Genomic DNA, 21,122 nt, shown 5'->3' with positions numbered 1-21,122 from the left:
GTTTCAGAAGTTCACTTACCTAATACGTTGATATTGGCAGTGGCAAGAATTTTGCCATGTACATTTGTGGCTTCACACTGATACACACCAGTATGATTCAACTGAACATTGCTGAAACTGATTTCTCCTGGGAAGAACACAATACCAGGCAGTGGGTGCTCTTCTGAAAGACATTAAAATATGTATATTTGATAAATAATAATGCATTATGTACTCATAGATAATTTATTAATGCTATCACATAGTTTATTAAAGCATATAAGAAAATTCCTAATATTTGCTCATTAAAATCTTGCCTGTTTTATATTCTAACATAATCCCAGTTTTCTTCTCTTAGGCAAGGCCTTCTTGAACAAACCTTCCTCATGTTGGGCTCATGTACCTCTTGAGGTATAAAGCAGATAGAAAATCACCAATCCCTTCTATAAAAATGTTTCAAAACCCCTTATATTACTCTTTACTGGTTGTAATTATTCTCATCACCTAATATTTAGCTATATGGGTCAAGCTTAAAAAATCTCACTTTGCTCTCCTTCCGTTGTATATAGAAACTACAGTGTAAGGTTTTTGAGAGGAGGAAATGTTTCATTATTATGTTTGTATCTCTAGCACCTAACACAGAGTAGCTAATAAATAAAGGCTTTGTTGATATTTATAAATATATATTTATACACATATATGCAGGGAGAGAGGTATAGAATATGTGCATGTGCATTAAATATGTATATATGTATAGATGCTTATATATGTATTCATTATTTATTATTATTATTATTATTTATTTATTATTATGTATTCATGTTTATTATATATTATCAATATACATATGCACATGCATAATATACTATATGTATAGTATATGTGGGGATATTATGGATAGATGTATATGTGTGTATATCTTATAGAATTTAACCAGCTTTCCCAAGATCAGACAGGAAGTCTTTGATTGGAATTTGAACCCAGGTATTCTTGAATCTATGCCTTGTACTCTATTATAGTAAACTTTTTGTTCCTTTTTTCAAATTGAACTTAATTTAATTCCATAAAATTTGAAACTGTGATGGCATTTTGAGGCCAACCAGATTCTAGAATGCAACCACCTTTCCAAACTTAGCAGCTAGCATTTCTTAATATTGCTGGCCCTCCAACCAGAAAATATGTACTCTGTCCACTCTCTTGGTCCATCATCAGTCAGTGAAAAAGTCAATCAGGCAATATTTATTAAGCATCTATGATATTTCAGAGTCAGTGGCAGGTGATAGGATTATGTAATACCAACAATGAAAACAACCTCCAATCCCATGACCCTTACATTTCATTTAGATTAGATTCTCTATATTCTGGCTCCATTTCGTTTGCCTTCAAACTACCCTTATCTCTCTCATCCTCAAAACACCCTCATCACTTGATCTATCCATTCCCTAAAGCATTATGTCCTCTTTTTGTGATTTAACTTCTTGAGAAGGCCCCATGTACTCTTCTCCTTGTCTCTTATCTTAACTCTCTACCATTGGGCTTCTGATCTCATAATTCAACTAAAACTGTCCATTCCAAATTATCATGTATCCTACAATTGCCAAATTCAATTACCCGTGCTCACTCCAGATACTTTTCAACCTCTCTACAGTATTTATAACCTTTTCATCTTGTATACTCACATTTTCCTAGAATTGTTTTATTTTGTTTTGGTGGCACTGTTATTACCTGGTTCTCCCCATCTTCTCTGTCCCCTGTTTCTCCTTCACTTGTCTGTCTGATTTCTATCTCTTTACCTTTTATTAGATTTTCATTCATGCCACACCCTATAACTATAAGTATCCCGCCCCATCACCCATCCAAGACTGTCCAGGGCACTCTTTTTCTTTAGCTTTATACTATATCCCTACCAATTATAATATTATTAATTCTCATATCATCTCAATCCCATGGATTCTTATGTTATCCATTATCATATTTATGAAGATCATTCCAGATCTATATATTCTGGCCTATTCTCTTTCCTTAATTGTAGGTATATATGTCCATCTAAATTTTGGGCAACTCGAACTGGGTCAGGCATGGGCATCTAATAAAACTCACTATCATTTTTCTTCCTTTCTAAACTTTCCTTTTACTGTTTTAGGAACCACCATACTCCCAAGCATACAATCCTGCAACAGCAATGCCTTCTTTCACTCCTGACTTTTACTTACTCCAAATATACACTGTGTCATATCTTGTCATTTCTACCTTCATGACATCTTTCATAAATATTCCCCTCTCTCCACTCTCATAATCACAAGTCTCATTCAGATCCTCATCAATTCTTGTCTATTCTTGGACTATTGCAATAGCAATATATATATATATATATATATATATATATATATATATATATATATATATATATATATATATCTCCACTTTGAAATATAATATCAACCTACCTGCAGTTCCTCCATGTCCCATATCCTTGACTTTGCCCTAGCTGACCCTATACATAGGATATTCTGGCTTCTCTTCTCCACCTCTTGGTTTTCCATGATATCCTGCAATTCAACTCAATTTTCCCTTTCTGCACATGGTCTTTTCTAGTCCTCATTACTCCTCAGCTGTAAATGCTTTTCCTTTCAGAATAAATATCTTCCATCTACTGCTGTTGTTGTTGTTGCTGCTGCTGCTGCTGCTGCTATAGTTACTACTACTACTACTACTACTACTACTACTACTACTACTACCACCACCATACACACAAACATATATATCTGTATATGTATATTTATGTGTATATATTTATCTATATATATATATATAGATAGATAGATAGATAGATATAGTTATTTGTATGTTGCCTCACCTATCTATATCTTTAGAACTTAATAGTGTTCCATTGTGTTCCTTTTTTTTCTGACTTAATAATTGGCTGGAATAAAGGTTATATCTAAGAGAAACAGGGACATTTCAAAGAGACTCAATTTGAAGGGGAAGACAATGAGTTTTGCTTTGTTCCTGATAAACATGGCTCTCTCCAATACATCGTGTTTTAAAATGTTCAGTAGGTGATTGGTGTTATGATATTGAGGGTCAGTAAGGAGACTAGAACTGTTTACACAGATCTGTATTGATATGAGTGATAATTCACACAGGGAGCTAAGGAGATCACCAAATTAAGATAATATAGTTTACATCAAATTTATCTATTATTTTTTTTTGTGCTCTGCTAGATTTTAAGCCCCTTGATTCAGGGAACACATATTATTATTATTTATCTTCTTCCTAGTAGAGAGACAAAGGAATTCATATAGTAGGCACTTGAAAAATGTCAAACATATTAATAAATAAAATAATGAATGCTTCTTGATGAGGGCTGTTTTATTTATTTTTTTTCAACCCCAATACCTAACACATTGTGTGGTATACTATAAATACTTATTGTGTTGAGTTGAATTAGCAACCTGACTTCTTGCCCTTCTGCAAACCCAGTACTCCTATGTTTATATGTCTGTACTTGCTGTTTCCTTTACCTCAAATGATGTCCCAGTCCATTTTTATGTGTTTCTGTGCTAACCCATCCTTTGTGTCCCAGGCAAAATTCCACTTCCTATCAGAATTACTATAGTTCACAGTAAACTCTCACCCTCCTCCAAACTTCTAGAGCTCCTCACCTTGACAATTAATTATTTCATTCATCTGAAATTCCAGGAAGTCAAGGACTGTTGTGAGATTCCTATTTTATATACTGTTCTATACATTGCAGAATGCTATGCCACACTAAGTCTTTTCAGTAAAATAGAATCTATTAGAATTTTTCCTTAAGATGAAGAGATAAATACACACATATATACACAAATATATTCATTTGCTTATATATGTGAATATGAATATATACACTTACATGTATATTAGTAGGTTGGACTCTTGTAAATTACCTCTGTATATCAGACCTACTGTTAGTGAGCTAAACAAATATCTTGGTATTTCAAATCTATATTTTGTCAGTTAATGTTTAAAGTTGCCTCAAAATTAAGAGGGGAAGACCAATGACCAAAGGCCAAAAATAAATTCAGGCCCAGTAAAATAGATGTTTAGGATGTGAATTCTAGAGTAGTTTCCAAATATCAATAATAGTGAGCCTCAAGAATTATCACAGGGTTATAGATTTTTAAATTTATATATATATAAATTTATAAATTTGTAGATTTAAATTTTCAAAGTAAAAAGTATCTTAATGAAGGCTGAGCCCAACCTCCTTAATTTATAGGAGAATATCCAAGGCTCAGAGACAGTAAATGAATTTTCCAATGTCATACAGATATTCAGTGTCTGAAGAAAGCTCTGAACCCTGATCATCATGATGCCAAGTTTAGTGCAATATATGCTATATTATAATTCTTCAAGGCATTAAATATTCATATATTTATTCTCTATTATTTTTATATAAGTTTATTTAACTGAGGACAGTATATGTAGTCTGAAGAAATGAGTTTGAATCTCAACCATCTACAGTACCTACTATGCACATGGCTTTGGGAAACTCACTTAACCCTTAAAGGTCCAAAATTCCCTCTTTGTAAAATTTATAAACTTCCTTTTGACCTTCAGGTTCAAGATCTTTGAAGTTATTTTTGTTGGTTTAAAGCATGACACCACTGAATTTTGAAGATGTTTCTTTAGGTGCTGTTATATTTTATTTTTTATTTTGAATCTTGGTCAGATAATAACATCTTCCTAAATAGTTCATATCTTCTTTATTTTATTTTGCCACTTGACATGCCTCTTAATGGACTGTCATTTCTATCCTGAAAAGCATATAAGATCATCATATTTCTGTCTATCTTTCTAAATGAAAACAATGGTGCATCTTGAATATCAGGAAATGATTTTTTCCCAGCTCCAGTTGTCATTAAATGAAGGATGTTTGCTATATATTTATGTGACTCATTTAAAATTATGTTCTAGGACATGTTCTATTGCAAAACTTAATCTTTAAAGTCAATAAGTATTATTCTCTCTTGCCTAACTATATGATTAATATATTCATGGATTCATTCCTTCAAAATAATTCATTGAAGAATCTTTAATTTGCAGAGCATCATACTAGAAACTTAGGGAATTATAAAATTTATATAATATTACTGCCCTAAAAGATCATATAATCTAATAGAGAATAATAGATAGAAATAGACAAAATTAATCAATAAATAGTTCTGATAGGAAACAATTATCAAGCAGAAGCAACTACTATGTGCCTTCTCTATGAAATCATCTCCAATTTACCTTGTACATAGGCTTTTCATATATAGCTATATTTATGGTATCTTCTTCCTTTGATTATAAGCTCCTTGAAGACAAAGATTGTCTTTTTCCTTTGAGTATCTTTAGCACTTAGCACAGATTACCTGACTGAAAAATGTCCATTTGCAGCTATAAGATTATAGTAAATATACATCAGGACCCATTATTTCATCAACATAGTCTCTCCATTCAAAGAATAATAATCTTACTTCAAACATCACCATAGCAAAAACTGTGAAAGATTAATTATCCATCTTCTAATGACTATGTGCTAAATATCAACTAGACAGGTTAGTCTTGGTAGACCAATCACAGTCAGTCTACCATGGATAATCCACAAATCCTTTGCAGAGTGGTAATCCCTTTCAAGGTGTGTATTCTACTTGTATGCAGCCTTCAAGAACTCAAGGTGACCTCCATATCACAATGAGGGTAAGATTCTTGAGAGCAAGGAAGGTTTCATTCTTTGCATTTGTACCCCTATCACTCAGTACTGGGTTGGACATGTAGTAATCCCTGTTGATTGCTTATTTTCTAGTCTAATCGGTTTTGTGGAAATAATAATTAATATACCTAAAAAAAGTTCTATTTTAATATTATTTGAAAAAAAACAACTTCTTTTGCTTTTCCTAAAAGGAATAGACCATTCTTTGTTCTGTTCTAGATCTGCTGTACTTCCTATACATTTTATAAACATAACTCAAACTGAATAAATACACATATCAAGTCTATCCATAGTTCAATACTATGTTATGTACCTCCCTGTTTATGAATTCTGATCCATATGCTCTTATTCATCAATATGATCAGAACACTGAATGAAAAATGGTGATAAAACATGATAGAAACTAGGCTCTGCAATCCTGACATCATGACACTTATCTTTAAGTTATAACTAAGACAATATATAAATTAGTGATATAGTAGAAAAAAATTAAAACAGAAATCAAATTAAAGAAGAACAAAGTGCAATCTTTGGAAAGTGCCATGAATAAACAAATTCTTCCCAAACCATAATCATAACATTTGCATTGGGTATTCAAACTTGGCTTACAAACTTGGTTACAATTTTGATGGATGGAGATGAGCCAAGGCACTCAAAGTATAGGAAATTCTGTGGGGGGTAAAGCATAAAGGGTTGAAGGCTTGGAATATTTACAAGTGATAAGCACAAGCTGAAATTGTGCATGAGTTTAGGAAGAGTAGAGGCATCAAACATACAGCCTCAGGATCAACTGTGTAGAGTCCCAAGGAGTTTAAAATATAATTGGAAAATATTCATCAAAACAAATAAAAATACAGTATAGAACAGATAGTTTTAATTTGTAGTTTTCTAAGCAATATGGTCCCAAGTATTCTATTTCTTTTTGGGTTCCATGTCACTGGTGTTGAGAAATGAAAAAACAAAGTTGGGAAGTGAGTTTAGTGTTAGATGGTGGAAAGTCTTGAATGCCAGGCTAAAGAGTTTATATATTTCATAACATTAACATATAACATATTTTAGATATATTAATTATTTTCTCCAGAAAGCTAATCAAACTAGGAAATAAGCAATCAATATGCTAGGGGTGCAAATGATAAAAACAAAATATTTTTTGCTCTCAACTTCAACTATAGAGTTCATAGACAAGAGAAAGCCATTAAAAAGGTATGTTTCTTATCCAGTCCTGGATTAAAGGATGAGTTTCAGAAGAGAGTGACTAGAACTGGAGTGATAATGAGTCAAGTTCAATAACCCAGCCTAAGGATATTGGAAACTTGGGTTAGTCAACCGGCAAGAGAAATAGACAGAAGAAAGAAATACAAGAGATACTTTGGGGCAGAATCAAAAGGATCTGGGAATTAAATTAAATTAAATGCAGAAGGTAAAATGAATGGAAGTAAAAACAAATATTGGAGATTTTTTTCAACTGGGTACCCAGAGAAAATGACACTCCCAAGAGACATAGCAAAGTCAGAGGGTGGAGTCTATATTAAACAGAATCATTCACGTTGGTCTAGAATAGGAAACATGAGCATAGACCCACATGGACTACTCTAGAAATCTGATTTATCTGATTTAACATTCTGAGTTCAATTCACCTCACTAAGCTATAAACTTCGATGACAGTCAGTAGGGAAGAGAATTTAATAGCACTCACTATCAATCGGTAAACCATTAATTTTCCACTCTATTTCAGGAGCAGGTTCTCCTTCAGCTTCACATAGTAGGATTCCGTTGCTCCCAATGCTATATACAGCACTTTCAGGTTTCTTTGTCCAGCGAGGAGGTTCTGGGGATAGAATAAATAAACAAGAAAACAAGTTTAAAATGCCATTCATTGACAGGATTGGAGATTCCATGATCAGCCAGCAGATGGCAGACTCCATCAAGTATTTCTCTGCAGGTTTTGTTTTTCTTGTTTTCCCCTTCTTAATGATACTCTGTAGGAGTAGTAGGCTAAAGAAGACATCTTACTAACAAAACATTTTGTCATTGTTTTTTGTGATCATTAAGTAGAACAAAAGTAGATTACTAAACTACATAAATAGATCATTTTCCGTAGCTCCAGAAATACCTTTCCTCATCAGTGGAGAGCTGGAGGTGGAATAGTCAGATGGTAGACTCATTTAGTGCTATTCTGTGCTTCTGGAAGTCTGACAAACAGGACACATGTTTCAAGATGTGTGTTCTTGGAAAAATCTTTACTTAAAAATATAATCGGGATCAAAAGGTTTTTATTGCAGATCTTATACAATTTATTTATTTTTCCCTGAAAAACTACTGTCTTTCGCAAACCACTGTGGCTGACAGAGAAATGGTCACCAAACCAGGGCATCCTGGATTCAGGTCTCATTCCTGACCAGAATTGTCCATGTGGCCCTAAATAATCCACCATCTTCTGGGGTGCTAGCAACTCTATAAGAGATACTGTCTATTTGGCAGCAGACATCAAACTTTATTGATACTCATATCTAGTAATTCTCTGTACCAAAGGAATCACAGGACCAATCCCTATGTCTACTTTAGAATTAGGTCACAAATTTTAAATCTTAATATGAATTAGAATTGTTTTATTTTTTTCACTGAAATACTGTCACATTTTATCATCTAGTCAGGAAGAGAAAATGAAGAGTTAAAGTGTTAATAATTTGTTTTTATTTTAAAAAATCACATAATTTTTAAAAAATGTCTCCCACCCCCTGCACTAATGGATTACTATTTTCTATGAAATTTAACTTATATTTTACAATAAAAGAGAGCACAGTGGATTGTTAAAACAAACACTTAAGACAAAATTATTTACACAAGAAAAAGAACCTGAAAGAAATGGCAGGAGAGGTAAAGGTATGAAAACAATGCTAGTAAATTCCTTTCTGAGCAAGAGAATGCAATTGACTCCTAGGATGTGGGCATGATGCTTTAATTGTTTGCTTTCCAGTTGAAAAGAGGCTTGTCTTTGTAAATGTGAATTCAGAAGATGTGCTTTTGGTAAACTATAAAATAAGCAACATGAAATATTTTTAACTCCCAAAGACATTTTACATTCAGCATCAGTCTTACTAGTTTCACATTTGAGTTGAATGAAACAAGTCTGATTATTTGATTGATCAAGTTATTTGATTTCAATCTTTTCCAAATGATAACATTCCATTAAATGTGGGTAAAATATTAATTCATGCAACACATGATAAAACTTTTACTATTCAGAATGCAGAACTCTAAAACCTATTGCTTCCAGGAGTTGGCACGCAAAATGGGTCTTATCACAATACTAGAGTAGTGCATGTTAACAGTGCTAAAGAAGATGACGTTAATTCCTGTCCCTGTTCCATTCCATCTAATAGTTCTTATTGTCTATCCCTATCTACTCTATTGTAGCACAACCACCAAATTTTTAGAACTGGAAGGAGGCCTGAAACTTGTGGGGACTAAATCTTTTAATTTATATGTGCTGAAATCTCAGAGACAAGGAGAAACTTCACCATATTCATTACACAAAGAGGAGAAGAGTTGCTGTAGGAAATCAGATTTTCAGATTCATGAGCAAGTGTTTATTCACACCACCCAACAGGCAAAGATATGCCACAAACATATGATTTATAAGCTTATATGACTAGTGATGGAAGAGATGGTATAAATCACACAGATTCACTGCCTCATTTTACAGACAAGGTAGCAGAGAGGGCAAATGTCTTGTTCAGCAGAATCAAACAGCTAATTTACTCATCTATCTGACTACAGAGTATATAGCAAATGACTGAATTTACCATAATACAAAAGCATCAGAAAAATCCTATTTTCTTCCCTAATTTTTTCTACTCTTCATTTTAACATTAATGTGTGTTCAGTGGACTATATTTAATATATTTACATATACACATAAACATATGTACATGTATACACACATAAGCACCTAGATATATTTAGATAAAGGTGTCAATATATAGTATATATGTATATTATGCTTTTAATAATAAGATATATTTTATATGTGAAAGTGTCCACACATGTTTATATATAAATACATTTGTATATAACATAATTCAAGAAGGAGGTGGTGAGAGTGGGTGATTGACAGAGGATGCAAGATTTTTATAGAGAGTAGCTGGATGGTGCCATGGATAAAGGGTAGACCCTTGAGTCAGGAAGGGCAGAGTTAAAATCTGACACCTGACATATTCTACTTCCATGACCCAAGAAAAGTCACTTAGTCACTGTGCTTCAAATTCTTCATCTGCAAAATACTGATTAAAAAAAAAGCATCTGCCCCATGCATGGTTGCTAAATAGACCAAATGAGTTAACATATATAAAACATTTTGCAAATCTCAGAAGTGATAATGATGGTGGAAGTGCGGTGGTGGTAGAGGGAGTATTGAGGGGAAAGAGCTGATCTGTAGGACACAGAAAAAGTACTGCTCTTCATTTTCTGATGAAGAAACTCATCCTATTCTACCATCATGCTGAAGAAAACCCTCAATGGGTCTACCCTGTTTGCTCTACTGGTACCTTTTCCTTATGTAATCATGCCACCCCTTGTCCCCATAAATAAACATTAATAAATTCTGGTTGTTCCCCATTGCCTCCAGCAACAAACACAAAATGTTCACTTGGCATTGTGTAGTTGGTAAATTTGCCTCACCTGAGCTACATTCCCAGCATCCTTTTCAGTTACATCCTCATTTTATGTAAGGATGCTTGGGAGATAAATTGGGCTGAGACCCACACTACTATGGGTTGCTTTTTTCAGAGCCTGTGCTTTTGGTAAAATGCTGGGGGTGAGTCTCTGGCTCTCTTTGCTCTGCTCACTTGACTGAAAGAGCCCCTTTCCTTGTCCTTCTCTTTTTATTATTATTAAAATCCTGCAGCATTCAAATTCTTTCAAAATTTCTTGTCTTCTACCTTACACTCTGTCATATACTCTTTCATCCAATGACACTAGCATCCTGGTTGTTCCATGAAAAAGGCAACTCCATATCTCCTATTCATGCATTTTCTCTGGCTGCATGACCCCTAGAACATGCCTAGAACATGGTCCCTTCTCTAATCCAATTATTGACTTCCCTTGCTTCCTTTAAGTTCCAACTAAAATTCCATCTTCTATAGGAAGCCTCCTCCCCCCAAAAAATCCAATTTTAGTGCCTTCTTTTTGTTAATTATTTCCTATTTATCCTATAAATATCTTGTTTTGTACAAATCAGTTCATATGTTGTCCTTTTATTAGACTGTATGTTCATTATTAAAAGAAATTGAGTTTTATTTCATTTCTATATCCTGAGCCCTTATCATAATGCCTGGCACATAATAGGCACTCAATAAATATTTATTGATTAGCTGACCAATTGATCATCCACTCCAGATTCTCTCATAATTGTGATTAAGGAAATAGTGGGCTTCCCAATTATTTCTGCTTCTTTAACTGAGGACCTGACTACAGTGAAAACTACTATTAGTATGGCAAAGGATGGTACCAAGTTAGCTGAATGAAACTGAAAATATCTGTTACCATTTGTCCTAAAAAGCTTACAACTAGTGGAAGAGAATGTAAAGCAAATGGCATTCCCTCACTTCACTTGGCCCCTACCTCTGCCCTCGAGACCTGTCACCTCTCCCAAGATGTTCAACAGCTTTTCATTAATGTTTGGACCCTAAGCTTCATAACAAACACATTTCAGAAGAATTGTACAAAATAACTGAGTGTGTGTCAGTGTCTGTTTTATATTAATGTGGTTCTTTGCTTGGGTGTCATTTTTCATTAAAAGGCTTATCCCCATGGGAACAAAGTTGTAAGACTTCTAACTCCATTATTCTACAGATCAACAAATTAATTTACTAATCAGTGGCAGACAGATTTATAAAAGAAAAGGAAGTCATTTGTTTTTGTTTAATAAAAGGAATTTGCTTCAAAGTGGGGGAGGGGGGTTTAGGTGGAGTGGGGTGGAAGGGAAAAAATAATTTCATGTTACTTTCCTGGTGCCAATCTCAGGGTTATTTTGTCTTTTCTTTCTATTATCATGCTCTTCTTCCTTATGGCTACTGTCCTACTTTTGCCTCAGTATCTCATCCTAATCCTATAGGGCAGTAATTATGTCCACAAACCCATAATGTTCCTCTCTATGAAGTTCAACTAATTTCACTCAGAAACTCAATTGTCCCTTTCTTGGAGGTAAACAACTTGCCAGATTATAATTAATTTTCCTAAGGGACATGTCAATACAATAATAAATATTATATGTCCCTACCATAAAGTGCCAGGGAATATTTTTTATGTCTTTAATGGTAATATTCTGAAATTTTGTTTACCAATATTTTACATTAATATGTAGCTGTAAAGCCCTCATCAGAGGATTGAGTTATTTTTTTAAGTCTGAAAGAAAAAGGGATACCATACAAGATGAATACAACAGGTGCCTTGGTAAAATCACCAAGTATGGAAAAGAAATAGACTTGACTCCCAAGTCCAGTTGGGTGTTTCATTGGATTAGCTTTTTATCTTCATTCTTTTTTTTTGGGGGGGGGGGCAGATGGCAACACTAGAATCAGGAGGATAAGACATTAATCAAAAAGAGTACATCCCCCTATTCTCACACACACATACACATGATTAATTGTAAGGTTTATCACTTTCAAAGTTAAGAAAAGAAGTCTTTTTTTGGTTCTATCTTGCTTTCACTTAGATTTGTGAAGCAGAACTCTAGATAGATAGAACCAAGAGACACCTATAGTAGTTATTCTTCAGAGAGAAGGATTTAATGATTCTTGTAAAAACACTATTTACATTTCAATAGATTTAATAGCTGTTTTATGAATAGTGGCAATAATTTGTTCAGGGAGCCTATGGGAACATAGACTTCTATGGTCAACATTTTGAATGCCTTAATTAATTTTGCATTCATTTTCTTTTTTTTTTTTACTCCTACATTTCCTTTGAAAGCTTCAATTTTACAGTCAAGAAAACCTTGGCCAGATTGTTAAAATATTCAGCTACTGTAACATGATTCCAGACCATCTGGAAGGATTTCTAATAGTCAGCAATTTGGAAGTTCATAGCAATGAACAATTTTCCATGTCTGGAATTTATGTTTCCACGAATGTATATGAAAGTGAAAATGTTCATTTTGTACTGACTATCCCAGTATGGCAATATGATTGTCCATTAAAGAATTCTGGTAAGGGTAGGGGGAATACTACTGCAAAGACTTCTTCACTTTCTCCCTCCCTCTGGATTTCTTTCTGAAGGTGAGTTAGGGTTTATACAAGAATAGTGTCTATTAGTAGATAGGAGTTTGGGTGTTAAGCCTGTTTACCCATAAGGGCATGGTTTTATTTTTGTTGTGCCAAAGAAACTGATGTTCCTAGGTCTGGTTTTCACTCTGCCTAAAGCACTTTATCTTAGGATAAACACTAGGTTGTGACAGCAAGATAGCATTTGTTCTAAAAATGTCCCATTCTACTCAGTCGAAGTTCCACTTGTCTTTTAAATTATAAATGCAATGTTTTTTAACTTTAACTAACTCAAAATATTGGACCAATCCAAAAAGTTAAATTAGAATAGCTTTCTTTCAATATCAGATTTTAGTAAGGAACCCATGGGAGACTTCAGGCAATAATGTCCTAACTATATGCAACAAAAGTTTTGCCTATATACAAATGAGAAAGAGATACACAAATGAGGCCACTATACAAATGACGTACATTGCCATTAAGAAAATAAGATATATAGCAAAAGCCTTGCATGTATAAACTACCTCAAATTAGCAAATTGAATAGCGTTCAAAATATGAAGTCACCGGATGATTAGGGAACTCTAATTTCTGCCTTGCAGATAGTCAAAATGCCTAACCGACTTCCACAGTTGAGCCAATGCCACTATTGGATTAATTCTTCATACGGAATTCACAAATTTTAGCCAAATATTTATTCACATAAAGTGTCAAAAAAAATAAAGGAAAACAATTTAAAATCCTTTCACTTTTCAATCTTTGTAAAACTTTTTTTTCCCACCCTACAATATATGTCAATCAACTGAATTATATTAGGATCTGTTTGGGAGAAATATTTAACTAGTGTAGTACTACTAGTATTACTAGTAGTACTAACTAGTAGTGTACTACTCATTGCCTTCATTGTGCTACTTATGATTTGATGTGTTATTTGTTGTGTTGATGTGTTTCATTTTGTAATATTCTCCATTTTTAAAAAAGGAACATGTAGACCATAGACAAGTGATATTCATTTTACGTCTCAGTTTCCATATCTATAAAGAGAGGGTTAGACAGGATGGCCACTGTGGCCCTTTCTAGCTCTAAAAATATTATTTTATAATTAATTATATGTTTATTCTTTCCCATATTGTTTAAGACTCCACATTGTCATAAAATTAAGGGTATTATTGAACAGAAAGAACAAAAAAAGTGAATGTATTAATTAATGACTCTTCTTTCTAAATTTTTCTAAGTATATAATGCCCACTGAAACATGTTACCCTTTCATGGAAATTTATTACTGAAAGGGGTCTTAAGGAATTATGAGTTCCAATCCCCTCACATGAGTTCTAGATCAGTAAAATGACTTAACCAAGACAAATAATTGGTTAATCCTACAGATGACACTAGAATAAAATTAGGCAACCTATTTTTTAAGATTTTAGTATCTGATACAGTCTTGGAGTCCATATAGTGGAAATTCATTCTTATAAGGTGAATGGAAAAAGGCATCATGTGGAATGATCCTATCATAGCCATAGCCTATCCCAAACTCTAAAAGGTACACTGGGCTTGGATTGAATAAAAATTTTAATATGAAATATTTTTGTTTAGCTGAGTGATGCCATGGATTGACAAACATTTAGAAGTGGAGATATGAGGTAATATCTGGTGATCTGATGATTCTGCTTATTTTGGTTTTTTTATTTCAATTCCTCTAACATGTATATAATTACTGATGAGTACACATATGTATGCATGTGTATTTTAGGCAGCTGGCACAACGGATAGAGTACTATCTGAAGTCAGGAAGATTTATCTTCTTGAGTTCAAATCTGGACTCAGACAATTGCCAACTATGTGATCCTGAACAAGTCACTTAACCTAATTGCCTCAACTTTCTTATCTGCAAAATGAACTGGAGAAGAAAATGGGAAACCATACAGGTACTTTTGCCAAGAAAACCCCAAATGAGGTCACAAAGAGTCAGACACAATGGAAAAATTATTAAACAACAATAAACACACATATATGTGTACACATACATACACACATATATACTTATGTATGTGGCATCTAAATGTATTTGTATAGGTGAATATATTACAATATTGCACAATTTAAATATATATACATATATGCATATATATGTATAAGTGGGTATTGATATGCATGGTGTTCCAAAAATCTAATGGCATATTTAACCTATGAAAGCTTAAATTACTTTTGGAGCATACTATATACACACTATTTGAACATGCACACAAAATACAAAGAAATCATTTTAAATGGGAATAGCACCTTCTACAGTAACTCGGAATTCATGAATGGCGGTCCCTTTGTAATTCTTGGCCATGCAGTGATAATGTCCTTTATCCATGTGAGTGACCTGTTCAATCTTCAGTGTCTTTCCAAAATTTTCTTGTGTTTCTCTTCCCTTGGGCAAATCTTCACCCACCTTCTTCCAAGTGATCTGTGGAGTAGGCCTAAAAAATTACAAAACAGATTGACTAATAATGGCAAGGAAAAACTCCCTTTCAAATTCCCCATAACTATATCCACTAGGAAAGCTTTTACATGGAAGATATCTCTATACCTACCTCGAATGGTAAGGGAGAATTACAGAAACACAAGGGCAAAAGAGTGGCAAGATATTCTGAATTTCTACAATTTTCCAGAGATACTCTCCATAAAGTCCCAAAGATCAAGGACTATGTATCATTATTCTAAATTTGTTATTCCCCTTCCCTAGAGACCCATGTACTAGGGAGTGTAAAATAAGAGAATCAATAACCTAGGGTTCATTTTAGTCAATTTTTAATTTTTAATTTTGTTTTGAAATTTTCATTTCCTTTACAAAGAATAAGTCTAGGGTTCTAGGAATCCATTTCAGATGAATATTGTATTTTAAGTTGGACTATGTTGGAAATTTTGTGGTTTTGAAGTTTGAATTAACTACTAAATAATATTTCCATTTTTAAAAGAAAAAAATGAACCAGGAACAAAACAATCAATTTATGCTGCCTATTAGTAACCAGTTAGTGAACCTCCTTCATGTGATAAGTTTGGCCTACATTATGAGAAGATATCTCAAATTATACTTGACCTATATGTTAAGGTCTCCTGAACAACAACCAAAATTTTGTTAGACAAGTTTAGCCATTTACTTTGCCTTTTATGTAAACCCAGTGTCTCAACTGGTGCCTTGCCATTACACCTCTAAATCTGGGACCATACCTGGCAAGATCAGTTTTGACAATTGTAACTATTTGCTATATACACTAAGGGTTCAGTAGCAAAATAAGGCACAATAATGAATAATAAAAATACTAACAAATGTTGCAATCACAACAGAATGGGAGAAGACCCAAGACCAAACACCAAGTATTGCCCATTCATTTGAGTCTTACAAAATCTGCTCAGCTTTCCTTAAAATGTAACTTAATAACTCACGCTAAATGCACTCGGAAGTGGGAGAGAACCGAGAGATCAAGTCACTTTCCCCAGAATCATGTATCTAAAATCTATCAAGGGGGAAATTTCAGCATAGCTATTTCTGAGTCTGAGGCTGGCTGTCTATTTACTAGTTCAGCCACAAGTAATACTCCTCCAACTAATCCTTTAAAAAAAAAACATACATAAGAAGTGCTTCCATCATCAGCTTCCATTGGACTGAGGTTTCTCAGAGTTCATGAAAATGACCCAGATGGTCTTATCTCACACTGCCCATAGCAGCATGTACACACTAAAGTCTGCCTTGCTGGCACTTCTACATCCCCAAATCACCTACCTCTGCCTTACATCATCAAAACAGCTCTCTTCTATTTTTCCAGGATGTGGGGACTGAGAACAGTCTGCAAGCAATGGTATTGTAATGAGATTCCCAACAGGCTGCTGGGGGAGAACATTATCTGCTGGTTTCCTGAGCACAAGACCTAACAGGATGCATACTCCAAGTCTCTTGACTGCTTACTTTTCATTCCTTCTGTTGCTGTGGCAATATGCCAGATCACAAGCTGTTCTATGCCTCAGGTATATGAAAACATGCACACACGCACACACACACACACACCCCTAAGTACATATAGATTATACAAGTGTATTTTCATACAGTTCAACTTTACCCCCTTCTTTTCTTTTATTTATAAAGATCTTTTAGTCCTTCCTTAACCTAGCATGCTCTAACATAAAAACTATTAGCTTGAAAATAGAAAATATCTGTTCAGGAGTATTACATCACCATGTGTTGAGTTTATCCAGGAACATGTCTATGAGACAAAAGCATTTCCAGGTCTATTGGATTTTGTGTATCATATTATTATGACTATTATTGTTTTCGATGGCAAGGTATATGTTAAATGGATAGTGGGGGCACAGCTGGTCTCCAAGGGTGACCTTGCTTTTATAGCTTAAATTGTTCATTGAAACACATGAATCTTGGATTTCCAGGCTTAATGCAGCTCTTTGTTCAGTTCCTTTACCTATTTCATGCTCCTCTTCTTGTCTTTATTGTGCTATATCATCTTTCTTTTTATTATCCTTAAATGAATTATATATTTCATTATCCACAAACATATAACTATTTTGTACATAATTTACAATGTTAGTTGCAGAATTAAGTCCTTTTATCTCCCACAGGCTAAGGATATGGGTTCAGTCCTTGAATGGATCAGTTTTTAGACACACACACACACACACACACACACACACACACACACACACACATCTCTCAATTCCACATTCTAACCCTAACAACCATTGCACAAGTATTTTCTTCTCACATGGAATGCAAAAGTCCCAGAGATATATAGAATCTTACAGATCATCCTAGTCTAACTGGCATCTCAATATAAGTATGGACTTATATAGCATTTCCAAAAAGCAGTTATTCGGTCTCAGTCAGCAGAGATTCTGTGAGAGAGAATTTACTGTACCCCAAAGCAGTCTATTCTCCAAAAAGGATGCCTGCAATTGTGGAGAATATTTTGTTGCACCAAACCCAAATTTGCTTCAATTCATCTACCTCTGGCCATTCTTAGTTTTTTCTCTAGGATTCAGAAGTATAAACCTCATACTTTTCCACTTAATAAACCTAAAATATTTGAAAGCAACTATTATGCAGAGCTGAGTCTTCTCATGACCAATATCCCCAAATCTTTCAACTGATAGGCATGCTTTCTCTTGATCCTGGTTACATTGATCAGAGGTGCTCTGGTTTATCAATGCACTTCAGAAAATAGAGTTTCTATAATTAAATATATTACTTCAGACTCATTTTGATTAGAGTCAAAGATAGAGAAGTATTCTCTCTCCTGCTAGATGTTATTCCTCTTTAAATGCTTCTTACAACTGCATTTCCTCTTTTGGACACCATATTGCCATGTTGAGCTCACAACTGTAGTTTGTTTATCTCTTTATAATTCTTTGCCCTGGAGTAGTAGTTTCCTTTAGCTATGGAATTTACCTTGAACTTTTATACTTGTATTGATGGAATTATATTTATCCCAATGAACTTAAGTCATTATTATATTCAGAACAGGTTTGAAATCTGAAAATCAACCTGAACTCTTCCCTTTCCATCACACCTACTATCTAATAAGTTGTCAAGTCCTGTTGATTGAACCTAAAAAAATATCTCTTCAGTTATCACTTTCAGGTCTTGATCAATGACATGTGTAAAACCCAGTGGAATTGTGCATCAGCTATAGGAGGGCATTAGGGGGAAAGGAGGGAAAGAACATGATTCTTATAACCAAGGAAAAATATTCTGAGTTAATTAATGAAATGAAATTTTCAAAAGTTATCACTTTCTCTCTACTCAGGCAACCTTGTTGTTCAGTCATGTTTGCCTCTTTGAGACTCCTCTTAGGGTTACTGAAATGGTTTGCCATGTACAGATGAAGAAACACAATTAAGCAGACCTAAGTTTCTTGCCCAGGGTTGCATAGTTAGTAATTGTCTTGGTCAGGATTTGAACTGAAGTGTTCCTGACTCCAGGTCCATTGCTATACCCATTGTACCACCCAGCTGCCCCAACTCATGAAACCACCACTGAGTGCAATCACCATTTTTTTTGCCTAGAATGTAATAGCAATTTTTAATTAATTTCTGTCTTTGGTATATCCCCTCTCCAAATTGTTTTTTGCCCAACAGTCACAATGTTATACATATATGCACAGATATGTTCATGTCCCTTCCCTCATCAAAAACTTGGGATGTCATCTCTCCCATCTTCCAGCAGGCCCACAGTGACTCTGACCACATCTGAAAGTCTGTCTTCTTGATAGGGATTCCTAACTTTCTTTGTCTGTATGGACCTATTTGACAATTTAATGGAACCTACCTCAAAATAATGTTTTAAATACAGAACAATCAAAGCCATGGGGTTACATGATTAAAGAATTATATTAAAATATGGTTATCAAAATGTAATACACAGTGACACAGTCACTGTGACATGAGCAAATTAAAAACCCATCGTGTAGCAAGACTCTAGCTATGACTAAGAGATAATATATCCCTTCCCCTTAGCACTAGCATATACCGAAAGGAAATAATCCAGTATTAACTTCCTTTCTAGCCTACAGTCGGAATTCAAAGTAAAGCAGGCCCAAGCACAAACATACATACATACACATAAATCCAACTTTAAATACACACAAGAATACAAACACATGTAAAATGCATTTGAAATTTAAACGCTCTTTCCAGACACATTTAGATTTCATATATTCCCTTTTACAGAGCCTGAAATGACAAGATTATGAAACATCTCCAGTTACTCACAGGCCTTCAGCAAAGCACTCCAGCAGCAATGTCCCCCCTTTGATGATGGTGATTGAAGAGTGACTGCCAGAAGTTTCAGGAGGCAAAAGCATTCTGGGTTCTCTTTGCTTGATTACATTTGCTGTGCAGATGGAAAAAAAAAAATTGAGCCTTTTTCAACTGGGAAAGCAATGTTCCTGGAGCACTTAAAGCCTTCACTTAGTACACTTCAGTGACTTAAATAATTACATCTATTTTCCCATAAACACACTCATTTTCACACCTACATGAAACACGGGTCAGATCAAATAATTGTGGGCAACGTAGAGAGCTAAAGAGATTGTTATTCTGATACATAATTAAATGTTTTCCAAGGTTGAAGGATTTTGTGTGTAGTCATTACTACCTAGAAGCAACTAGGTCAGTTGATGGCATCACTGCTTATATGTGACAAAACACACACACACACACACACACACCTCATCCTATGCTCATGCTTTGTGTAGAATTCTTTCAACTCTGTCCCAAGTGCTCTTTAAAAGAGTCCATGTATCTTGTCAACTGAGGATTGATGTCTTCCTGTACCTCCTAACATTGGCATATAGATGTAAAAAAAAATTTAAGTGTGAGAGAATGGTGTTTGTTGGGGATTTTTTTATGTGCTGGAGAAACGCACACACATATTGCATTCTGGCACTTCTTGTCATTCTTCCTCACTCTCTGAATACACATACACACACATACACATAATATAGTAGTACATGTACACATACATGGCTAAATGTAGTACATACAATGTACCTAAGAATATACACATATAATTATCCAGGGAACAAGAATTCCTCTTTTCTGCCTCTTTCAGATTTAATGTTTATTCACCAAGGGTAACAGATCTTTAATTAAATTTGATTTTACAAATGAATAAGATTTTCAAGTTTTAATCGTAATATGTGTGTGTACATGTATGTGCATATATAGACATATTCATGTAAATTTTGTCCCAAAGCTAGGGAAAAATCATTTCTGGCAGACATATCACTTGACCATGTTCCCTTTTATGAAATAAAATAATTTTGAACTGAGTAGTTCCTCAGTTCCTTCCCTTTTTCTCTTATAGAACAGTTCATTCTTTTCCAGATTTTCTTTCTGACTCCAAACTTTCTCTAAAATGCTATTTTCAAATTCACTCCATCCCCGCATCTCTCTTCTTACCTGCCTGGTTCCTCTCAGAACTTCCACTTTAAAGGGGGCACCCCACCAGCCATTTCTCTCTAGACTGCTCACTTGACTCTTGTTTGGATTTTTTCTCTACAATGTATCCCATGCTATACGTCCTCAGATCCCCATATCCTCAGCTTTTGTTTTGTGTTTTCTCTTTTTCAGCCAGAATGTTTA

General features: G+C 34.3%; 1 protein-coding gene across 16 annotated transcripts in view; it reads right to left on the bottom strand.

The window, feature by feature from the left end:
* The window catches only part of CHL1 (cell adhesion molecule L1 like), a 261,865-nt gene that overhangs the window by 59,214 nt on the left and 181,529 nt on the right, over positions 1-21,122 (bottom strand). For all 16 annotated transcript variants that reach the window (XM_007500104.3, XM_007500099.3, XM_007500102.3 and 13 more), the window contains 4 exons: positions 19,749-19,869; positions 15,264-15,448; positions 7,416-7,547; positions 20-163 (listed from right to left, as the gene is read on the bottom strand). In XM_007500104.3, the coding sequence (XP_007500166.1) occupies positions 20-163; positions 7,416-7,547; positions 15,264-15,448; positions 19,749-19,869 (582 nt within the window). The remainder of the gene's footprint in view (positions 1-19; positions 164-7,415; positions 7,548-15,263; positions 15,449-19,748; positions 19,870-21,122) is intronic.

This window comes from Monodelphis domestica, chromosome 7, assembly GCF_027887165.1.
Source record: "Monodelphis domestica isolate mMonDom1 chromosome 7, mMonDom1.pri, whole genome shotgun sequence".
NCBI lineage: Eukaryota > Metazoa > Chordata > Mammalia > Didelphimorphia > Didelphidae > Monodelphis > Monodelphis domestica.
The sequence above is the reverse complement of the archived record's forward strand: the minus strand, read 5'-3'. Positions and strand labels throughout refer to the sequence as shown.